The 11397-nt window shown below is 37.0% G+C and overlaps 2 protein-coding genes across 3 annotated transcripts; both read right to left on the bottom strand.

The window, feature by feature from the left end:
* Nucleotides 1-900: 900 nt before the first annotated feature.
* xcr1b.2 (chemokine (C motif) receptor 1b, duplicate 2) lies at nucleotides 901-4938 on the bottom strand. Of its 2 annotated transcripts, XR_014030806.1 has the most exons (3): nucleotides 4859-4938; nucleotides 2761-4702; nucleotides 901-1997 (listed from the first exon to the last, which is right to left on the bottom strand). XR_014030806.1 is itself a non-coding variant. In XM_081374818.1 (2 exons), the coding sequence occupies exon 2, from the start codon at nucleotides 4700-4702 to the stop codon at nucleotides 3608-3610; it is 1095 nt and encodes a 364-aa protein (XP_081230944.1). In that variant the 5' UTR covers nucleotides 4859-4938; the 3' UTR covers nucleotides 2309-3607. The 2 variants fall into 2 exon arrangements, 1 of the variants encoding a protein (XP_081230944.1); XM_081374818.1 differs by lacking the exon at nucleotides 901-1997 and having other exon boundaries at nucleotides 2309-4702.
* On the bottom strand, nucleotides 1204-8644 carry LOC308696697 (uncharacterized protein; the record flags this gene model as incomplete). The annotated part of the gene is made up of 2 exons (XM_081375591.1): nucleotides 1204-2150; nucleotides 7606-8644. 2 exons carry the CDS (start codon nucleotides 8642-8644, stop codon nucleotides 1204-1206), a joined length of 1986 nt encoding a protein of 661 aa, XP_081231717.1.
* Between the last annotated feature and the right edge of the window lie 2753 nt (nucleotides 8645-11397).

Here is an 11397-nt window from a genome sequence, read left to right as displayed (position 1 = left end):
AAACCTCACTCCCATCCGGGTCACGGCACCAATGTAACCCCTCTCACCGGGTCCTTCACACCCCGCGCCGTGCAGGTCTCGAACCCGGGTCTTCAGCATGAGAGTCAGGCGCTCTAACAAGGAGGCTACAAGCTGGCCTCCTTTACACCTGGATCCAGCGGACTGCGGTAAACATCGGGATAAACAGAGAGACTAATATCAGCATAGACGCCATTCTTCTTATGATGTAACTAGTACATCAGGATTTATGGGAAGTGTTCCCGGTTCCGGCTGGAAATAAGTTGGTACTTATTTTGAATGAATGTGTGTAGTATGAATGTACTTTCGCCATGTTGTCATTATCATGTGATCTATCAGCGTCAGTTCACTGTCATTCATAAATCCTCTCCTGTGGCCTCATGGGATAAAATGAATCTCTCTAATGTCATCCGGGTACTTTTCGCCTACTCTTGAGTACTGTGAATTCCGACATACTTCTTTTGTCACATACCGTATTTCGCCTACAATTAGAGGGTGCAATATAGGTTAGGATGCGATTTTGGATGCAGCCATAGATACAAATGTATTTTTTTTTAGCGGACATAATGTAATTACTTATTCAAAATGAGTTCCTACTCAAGAGAGTATGTGGTTTTACATGCAGTTTTGACACCTATGAAGTAATTTTCAGGGAAAAAAAGCAAGATTTGTTTTAAATGAAACATAACTGAATGTACTAAAATGTTTTCCATGAATAAATAAATTCATATGGATTATGGATTTCGGCAGGATTTACAGCTTGCTGTCGTTGAGTTGAAGATTAAGTCTGACACTTTCTGCTTCCCGTAGTTTGTGTACACATTATCACAGATGAAGTGGATTAGATGCAATATTTGTTAAATGCACACAAAATGCTTTCATGAAGCCACAGAAACACTTTTTATTCAGTACTTTATACTGCTTAATACAGCGAGAATAAAGTTCAACATAAGCCTATAATATTTATAAGGGAGGTATATATATTTTTTTCTCAGTTTTATTTTGATAAACATGACACAGCATTAAGATTACATAAAATGTGTTTTTACTGTTATAATGTTGATAGCATCGGCGCAATCTCAAGTCGGACAAAATTTCGAAAAAGTCAGACCATGATGGGTCCGCACAGCGCCGCATGAAGTCAAACACACCTTATGATATCATGACACTTGACCCTTGATATGATCAGAGATGAAACTGCCCTGAGAAGCTGCTCTGATTGCTGAAGGTATGAGAGCTGAACCTCTGCGAGAGCCGGCGAAAGCCTCCGGCCCATGGCAGGTATCTCCTGAACTTCCTCCCTCCAAAGATGTGGACGAGCGGGTTCAGACAGCAGTGGGAATACGCTAGAATATGAGTGATACTGTAGATGTTCTCCCGAGCGTTTTCCCACACCGTCTGGCTGAATACATTGACGCCTAAAGACCTCAAGGAGACGAGGAAGAGGAAGATGTTATACGGCGCCCAGCAGATGAAGAATCCCACTGCGATGCTTAAGATGATACATAAAGCATGGTTTCTGCTTCTGATGCGGCTCTGATGGATGCTAAAACCCATCCGGGTGTAGCAGAACGCAATAACCAGGAATGGCAGCAGGAAAAAGAGAATAATCTGCGAGAAATATCCAAACAACTCAATAAAATTTGAGTTGTAAATAGGAATGCAGAGTGTGCCGTCATGACTTTTGACAGCATCAGAGAAGATCATTTCAGGCAGGCTGAAGCCCACCGAGATCAACCACACCACAGCAGACGAGGCGTGTGTGTACAGTCTGCTATTGCCGACAGACGAAGCGAACACCGGATGCACGACCGCCACATATCGATGGACAGTCATGATTGTGAGGAACATCATGTAACTGTAAAGGCCCAAGAAGATGCACCCGCTGAACAGCTTGCAGGCCAGTTTCCCAAAGATCCATCCCCAGATGTGAGTCGCGGTCCAGGGCACCAACGTGAAGGTGAAGATGAGGTCGGACGCTGTGAGATGAAGGAGCAAGCAGTCAGCAGAGCTGCTCAAACCCACCTTCTTCAAGACCACCCAAAGCAAAAAGCTGTTTCCGGGCAGACTGACGCAGATGATGAGACTGTAGCAAATGGCGCTGATCACCGCCAATGAAAAATTCTCTTCCTCTAATTTAATCAAAGGATAATCCACATATGAGTAGTTCGTGTCATAATAATAATAATCGCTGAAATTATAGCCTTTGTTCAAAGTGTCTCTATTCATCGTCTGTAAAAAAAAAAAAAGTATGTTTTACAAGAAAATACTACTCCAGTCTTTTCTACTAAATTCTGTTTTATTAATACAATATGTTACAATTTCTGAGTGAAAATTGTTTAAAAGCCATTTTTTTCATTATAGAATGACAGCAAAACAGATTCAATAATGTGAAAATATTATGTACAGAGATCATATCAAAAACCATATAAAATGTTTACAATAAGTCTGGTCTGCCATTAATTACTTATTTATTCTCTTATTCACTGTATGTCATGTTAATGCTGTTTTTTTTTTACATGAATCACAAAATTATACATTTAGAATATTTTTATACACAATTCTTTTCCGTGCATTGACTAATAATAATGATCAAAAAGCACTATAAAGTGAGCCTTTTACAGCTACTGTATATACCAAATCTTTTGAAGCCATGCAGAACAGAAAAAAAAGGATAAAATACAAAATTAGTACTTATACAAAGCTATAGTTTGAGAAAGAAAGCTGTAAAACAAGATATACCTCGATTGTTGTGGTGATTGTTCCTTCAAATATTTGGCCTGTCTGTCATACTGAAGAAAATATTACGTTTTGCGTGTTTCACCCTCCAGTCACATGAACGTCCAGCCCACTCATTACCACTCAACTCATTAACACACATCCTCTTTAACAGATATATCCATCTTAAAGTAAATCCCTGAACACGGTAGGGATAACACAAATAATTTCCACCATCACTCTTTACAGTTCTAATACAGTGAAACAGTGCAAAAAAAAAACATTCATACCAAGAGTTTTGCTCTTTCAAATATTATAAAATCTGAATTAAAAAAAAATAATGTAAAGAAACCTTTAAATAAACATCCATACGAGTTTTGCTCTTTCGAATATTATAAAAAGATTATTTTATTTAAAAAGTATGTATATGTACATATATATGTATATGTGTGTGTGTATGTGAGAGAGCGTGTGTGTGTGTGTGTGTAGGTCTATATATTATATAAACACTGTCTGTTACATGCGATTAACTGTGATTAATCTATTTGACAGCACTAATTTAAAATTGTCAAATTTTTAAAATATTTTTAAAATAAAAAATATTTTTTTTTTACACCTATGAAGTAATTTTCAGGAAAAAAAAGCAAGATTTGTTTTAAATGAAACATAACTGAATGTACTGAATAAATAAATTCATATATATATATTACAGTTAACTTCATGATTAAACTAAATTAAATTTTTTTGAATATTTTTTAAAAATATCAATTTATATCTTTTACATCTATGAAGTCATTTTCAGGGGAAAAAGCAAGATTTGTTTTAAATGAAACTGAACGTACTAAAATGTTTCCCTGGGAATCTGCATTCTCTATTTTTCCAGTGTGTTCAGCTCTGTGGCGTTTGTTTGTCCTACGTCACAGTTTCCAGGAGCTCCTTCATGTGTGTACGGATGAATCCTGGAGTCGCTGGGATCCGTGGGTCCTCTGTAGGGCCCCGACTGCCTGAGTTCAGGAGAGCAGAACAAAAAGCTGGACAAGAGATTTCTGTACTTCCCTCTGAGAATATACAGCGCTGGGTTAACGCAGCAGTGAGAAAACGCCATAATTCTGCAGACGACAAACGCAACATGCAGCTGGTAATGTTCGCAGGGATCAAATTCATAGATGGACATCAACACGATGATGATATGATACGGACCCCAGCATATAAAGAAAGCTATAACAATACACAGCACCAATATCACAGTCCTGTATTTCTGCTTGGTCGACGTTGACATGAGAGTTATAATGATTTTGGTATAACAGAAAACAATGAGGGCAAATGGTACGAGGAACAGCAGAACGAGTTGTGAATAATATCCCACATGATCATCATCCGTATTTGTGCTTTTACAAGTATAAATGACATGGTCTTTTTCTGCCTTTGAGGCTATTGAATCTCTCAAGCAAGCTATCACACTTATGATCCATGCACCAACACAGGCAACTTTTGAACATTTGAGCCTTCGACTCCGTGTTAGCCAAAAACTTCTCACCACCACAACAACAAAACGGTCGAGGGTCATGGCCGTGAGAACAATAAGACTTCCGTAGATTCCCACAAAATAGGCCCCAGTTATGATCTTGCAGGCAACGTCACCAAAAATCCAGTGATGAACAAAGTCCACACACCAGAAAGGCAACGTCAGTGTGAACAGAAGATCGAAAAGTGCTAAACAGAACATATAAAGGGTGGTGACCCTTTTCAAGCCTTCGTAGCAAGTGAGTGCACACATGAGGAAGCCATTTCCAAGGATGCTTAGGCAGAAGACCGTGGCGTAGCAGACGGCTGTGGTCTTTTTATAGTCATCAACTTCGCACATTATGATTAACCCACCATCAGTCCCGTTGTAGTCATATAAATACAAATAATCATTGCTGCTGGTTGAGTTGTTGCTGCTGCTGGTCGAGTTGTACGGTTCCATCTAGCAAGAATATAAATGAGCATTTTACAACACTGTGCAATTTTCCATTTCGATACATTTCAAATCAAACTATTACAGTCATGCACAATCAAAAAGCTTTGCAACTGTCTCTTGCATCTTCAGCATATCAAGAATGAAAGAACACGAAATGCCTACCTCAAGGTTTGTGTTTGACCGGGTTGAATAACTTCTAAAGGAAAAAATGTCTAAGTGACAATAGAGATCACACTTTTGTGTAGTCATTTCCTTTTGCTAATGCGTGCAGTTTCACAATGAATAAGTATGTGGCTTGGCATTGAAGCACGTCTTCTGGGAAGTGTAAAACACTCTTGACAGAGTGGTCTACAGATCCTAATACACTGTAAAAAAAAATATTTTCAAAGTTGTGAATAAAACAACGATTATTGGAGTACGTTTTACAAGAAAATACAATTTCAGTCGATCAAAATTTCACATTTAATTCAATGTGTGACATGCCATTTCTTTGTTTTTGTTTATTACTAGTAATTTCTGGGGGAAAATTGTTTTTACACCATTTTTGCAAATTTAAGCGATTCCAGTTCCTTAATTCTTTTCCTTGAAGCATATAAATACTTGGGGGGGGGGGGGGAATGCAGTTCCGTTGCCTCTTTTTACATTGAGATCATTTCAATAATATAATTTTTAAACAGTTCTTGCAAAAGGTAGGACTTTTAGTGACTTTTAGTAAGCAGCATAAGTGCTATCCAAATGCTGGCTTTTATATTAATATTTATATAAATATTTGGAGGAAAATGCAATTACATTGTGTCTTTTACATTAAGATAATTTCGAATAAATAAACAGGACTAGAGCTAATTAAACATAACTTACATACTCAAAATGCAAAATGCATATACTGTACTATACTGTACACATACACTGTATCTTTAAGACATTGTCACTAGTGACTTACTTGTCGGTTTGTTGGTATACAGGTGCCTATACATTATCTTTCCATTACCAGGGCCATTCTCTATTAGATGAGATACGAGAACATGCTTCAGGGCACGTTTACACGACAACGATGTACTAAAAATGGAAATGTTTTTCCTTTGCGTTTTTTTTGCATACAGACGACAATGTTGTCAAAACAATCCAAGTTCACACGGGTTCACGAAAACGTTTTATGCATGCCAGGCCAGTAGATGGCAATGTCACTTTGTAAAGAAACACTACGCGCCTATAGACTGAACACGTAATATGCACGTGCATGACATCACCGATTTCATAAATTCACGTTTTAGCATTTTCAAAAACGTACACTTAGAAATCCGTTTTCGAAAGTTTTCGTTTTTATTTTAACGTCCTTGTTAGCGTGCCCAATTAAAGTTGGTGCCGTGACCCGGATGAGAGTGAGGTTTAGGGGGGTGAGTGTAACTGTCGTAGGCCTGTAAGAGCTGTGTGTGTAAACTTTACTCCCCTGTGCTCTAGATGCTTGCGGTCTTAAGCGACCTTGTTAGCGTGCCCACCTCCCACACCAGAGACCCTGGTCTGAATCCCACTCAGAGTGGGTTGAGTCGGACCGTTAACACTTAGTCACATTGCTTTGCTGCTTTGTCACCCCCGAAGCAGCTGCATCTGCTTTTCGACCAGTGGCAAAAGCAAAAGCCCCCACCAAGCAAAGTTTACCATCGTCACTTGTTTTTTCCTGGACATATAACCTAAACGTATATACCAGGGGACCACACTGAATCAGCTAACCACATATGACTGCTACTGCTAGTGTCAAAGCTGTGGTGAACTGTACCATAGATCATATAACTGCTGAATGTACGAGAAACAGTGTTGTCAGGTCAAATAAATTTTTATTCTTTGTGACTCAAGCACATTATACACAGAAAAGGCCCATGGGCATTCTGCAGTGAAATATGCACATGCTTTCGAATTCACCTTATAGTATTAAACAATACATGACAATGTTAATCAAGTTAATCATTATGCAGATGTATCAATTCATGAACTGAATTACAGAATAATTTGATTCAATGATTTATTTCATTATTATAATATAAACCTTATTCAGGAAATATTTCATTTTTCAAAGTCACTCGCAGAAAATAGCCTACCCAAAGAAACCCGAGTATGAGGCCACTGCTAACATGCAAGCATTTTACATTGCATTCATTTAGTTACAAAACAGAACTCATGCTATGACTGCATTATTTTAAGATCATGTATAGGGTTAGGTTAGTTAGGGTAAAATATGTTACCCACTCTGTAAAAAAAAATTGGCAGAGGATGTGGTTGGGTGCAGTTTATTTTTATTGTTTGTGGCTCATAAATGACATCTGTGACAGAAGTGCATGCATGAAACTACTTATTGCACAAGTTTTCAAAAACATGAATAAATCAGAACTCTACTGAAGGGGAAATGATAAAGATTCACTCAGTTTGAGATTGCAGAAGTTGTAAAAGTGAAAAAATGCAGAAATTGCATACATTTTTAACGTTTCTTTTTTAAATCGCTTATTACTGTTGTTAGTAAAGCTATTTAAAGTTAATAAATCTATTTCGGAAAATGTGAATTATGTGAAACACATGCATAATGACAAATGCAGTTGTGATCACAGCTAACATGTTTACTATATACACTCCATATTAGTTCATCATTTGTTGCATCAAATGAATGTATAAAAGAACGCAAACAATGCAAATGAATTTAACACAGTAAATGTATATAAACATACTCTTGTAAAATTGCATCTGATTTTGAGAGCTTTTTTACATGCAATTTTAATCAGTTGTAACATTTTTAAAGATTTGTTCAATTACATTACACACACTTTACATTGCATTAATTTTGTTGCTGAAAATCAGTTGTAAACTCATTGTTTTGTAGCTATTTTTAAGCATACATGGCTAATACATTGATATTTCTTCACCATTGGAGTAAATAAGCCTGCTGTGTCGAGTCTGAGGCTCACTGTTCTTCTTACGGAAAGTCCATAACATTTTCTTCAAGTGGTTTCTGAATTTTATCCCCATAAAAACATAAAACACAGGATTCAGGCAGCAGTGTGAGAAAGCCACCATGCGAGAAATGTACATCCAATAGTCGACAGATTTACTGACCTCGCACTCATTAAAAGGAGAGATTCTCCATGAAATCAGAGAGTCCAGAAATATGGCCACATTGTACGGCCCCCATCCCAAGAAAAAAAACACCACTATGAAGAGGATGAGCTGCACTGTCTTCTTACGAGTGTGAGATGTCGGTCGAAGCAGCCGTGTCAGGATCACAGTGTAGCAAAAAGCAATGATCACAAATGCGACAACAAAAAAGAAATTTTGCATGTATACAGTTTGAAGCTTCCAGTTGATTTCACCCTCGAAATCACAAAGCTTCACTGACGTTGTTTCAGGAGAGCTGTCCACAACGGAGTTGAACATGGCTTGTGGGATGGCGGCGCAAAAACTGATGATCCAGATGACAACTGAGGTGGCGTAGCAGTGCAGGCTCTTCCTACACATGACCACCGACATGGGGTGAACCACGGCCATGTATCGGTGGATAGTCAAAACTGTCAGGAAGATGATGCTGCTGTAATATCCCGTGTAGAACACGTAGTTAATTGCTTTGCAAGCAGGATCTCCGAGAGTCCAGCCATACATGTAGTAGTGGGCCCAGAACGGCAGGCCAAAGGTGAAAATCAGATCAGAGAGAGCCAGATTCAACAGGAATGTGTTGGTGAGGGATTTCAGATTTTCATACTTCACAAGGACGTACAGGACCAATGTGTTTCCCACACAGCTGAACAGAACAATGATGATAAAAAAGATTGGCGTGACGGTTCTTCCAAATTGGTCAACTTTTGTCTTGTTACAGATTCCGTCTTCTGTGCTTCCATTGAAATAATCAGCATAATTGTCATAATAATAATCTGTTTTAGGCTGACTTTCAGTTATAGATTGGGCTGCCATCTTGATGCACAGTGTAAAAAAGAAAAAAAGGAAAAAAAAAGCAATATTTAGGTTAATACAAACATCTGAAAGGAGTAAAACATGGACCTGAAGAATAAAGAAATCTTTTGTTTTTCTTGTCTGTTTCACAACTGAAATTTGTGTAGATAAAGATAGAGGCCACTAATGTAAAATTTAAAAGGTTTAAATAGCCTATAGTCTAACTGATCACAATAAGTCAAAAATGAATTAACCATTTTGAGAAATACTTAATGATTGCATTGATAATTATTGCAAATGTTCATTAACATGCACTTCAGAAATAGGGAGATGATTAATATCACTTACCTTTATGAAATTCTAGAGAAAACTTTAATGGAAACAGGTGAAGGCGGGCTGAGCGAGTAGGTAACCTAACAACTATGAAACTTTCTAAATAGGCTGTATATTTGTTCCTATTAGAGTATCAGCAAAGAGTACAACCCACCTAATAAATGATGCTCAGATCCCCCATCCTCCACCTCAATAGGCCAATGTCCTATTTTCTGTTCCTTTTCATTTACAAGATCCAGAGAGACAATGCCAGTTGACAAAAATGGACTTGAATCAAGAAAGATGAATCAAAAGAAATCACATTAAGTTGACCAATAGGCTTATATATTAAATATAGATTATGTTGAGCACAGACTTTGCTACGAATTAACTTTTCTAGCATCACTTTTTGCGAAGCACCTGCTAAAGGACTCTAAAGAGGTCTTGTTTATGGATTGTGATTCTGGTTTATTGGAAATGGATAATATAATTGAACTTCTTATTCTATTTGGAAAATATCATATACATAAAGCAAAATGTATATCGACTGTACCAAATGGTAGACTATTTTCCACTGATCTGAAGATTTTTCATGGCTCTCTAACTTCAATACAGAACAATCGAAAAGCTCTAAAGACATCTAAACTGCTGAAAAGGATACTTAATGTATTAGAAACATGATTGATATGTGATATAGGATGCAGAATTTTGATCTTTTTGTTTTACGGATTCAAATGTCTCTGTATTCCCATTTTCTGTTATCTCAATAAAAAATAAAAATAAAATAAAAATTTATAAAACTAACAGTTAGCCTAATGGTTGGTTTTGATCTTTCAATCTGGGTTAAATGTATCTGGTCATACAGTAACACTCATATGGTAACATATTTGTTAACACCTGAGTTTGTTTTTGTTTTGATGATGCATTCATTATATGGAAGCTTGTTTCCGCCACAAAATAAAAAAAATAAAAGATAATTGCCACTTTTTATCTCACAATTGCGAGTTTACATCTCGCAATTCTGACTTTATTTCTCAGAATTGCGAGATATAAAGTCAGAATTGCGTGAAATAAAGTCACAATTGCGTGTTATAAAGTCAGAATTCTGACTTTATAACACGCAATTGCGACTTTATATCACGCAATTCTGACTTTATATCTCAGAATTCCGACTTTATATCACGCAATTGGAAGATATAAAGTCAGAATTGCATGATATAAAGTCACAATTGCGTGTTATAAAGTCAGAATTGTGAGATATAGGGGAGACCGGGGATGGTTGTAACAATTTTGACCTTTCTGTCTATAGCTTGTAGTACTTTTAAGTCAAGTGAAGTGTCTGCTATTAAATGACATAGCTATTATCTTTGCAACAGAAAATGCATGGTTTAGTTTCAAACACGAGGAGTGAAATGTTACAATTCACCCCATAGTCTGGGTTAGTTGTAACATACCCTGGGGTGAGATGTAACATTATGATATCCACCGGGGTGATATGTAACATAATGAAATAAGGATTTTGACAAAAAAAATTATTTTGAAAGGTTTTTATTCAACACTGACTTTTCAATATAACTGATGTGTGTGTCACTTTTAGTCTCAGTGTGTTTGTCACTCTCAATCATAGTAATTGACCATTATAAATTAAACTTGAACACAAACATTGTTTGTTTGTAAGCATGTTTGTTACTGCCAGTGTTAGTATTGGCCATAATCAAATTGAACACTTGAACATATTGTGTGTGTGTGTGTGTGTGTGTGTGTGTGTGTGTGTGTGTGTGTGTGTGTGTGTGTGTGTGTGTGCGTGCGTGTGCATGTGTGCGTGTGTGTGTGTGTGTGACTGTTGTTTCTGTTATAGTAATTGACCATAATAAAATGAACTTGAACACTTGAACATTCTATTTGTGTAAGCATGGTTGTTACTGTAAGTCTATAGTATTGGCCATGATAAAATTTTATGTTTTATTACAACTAACCCAGAGTCTTGTTGTTACAACTAACCCAGAGTCATGTAGCCATGAACTAGCTCACCTTACAGCTAACAGGCAAAACATTAGCACTAACAACTTGCATGGAAAATATCTACACAGACACACAAAAAACATAATAAAAGTTTGAGGAGTTTAACTACAAAGCAGAAATTCCCATAACAAAAACAAAAAACTTTCTTATCTCAATTTTTTTCCCCCACTCTAACATGTGCTGTGTCTGCCACAGGGCTCTACTTTATCACAACATGTGGAATAAGAACTAAACTGAGGATGTGCGAAGTGAATCAGGTGATTTGTAACTAGTTCCTGATTGGACAGATTGGAATTGTTAAAACTGACCCTTGTTACAACCATCCCCGGTCTCCCCTAAACTATTCTAAGGTAAAAAAAAAATATATGTTGTCTCTCTTTTTTTTCCCCTTAGAATTGGACTTTATATCTCACAATTCTGAGAAAAGATGTCAGAATTGC

This window comes from Scardinius erythrophthalmus (assembly GCF_964197995.2).
Source record: "Scardinius erythrophthalmus genome assembly, chromosome: 9".
Taxonomy (NCBI): domain Eukaryota; kingdom Metazoa; phylum Chordata; class Actinopteri; order Cypriniformes; family Leuciscidae; genus Scardinius; species Scardinius erythrophthalmus.
The sequence above is the reverse complement of the archived record's forward strand: the minus strand, read 5'-3'. Positions and strand labels throughout refer to the sequence as shown.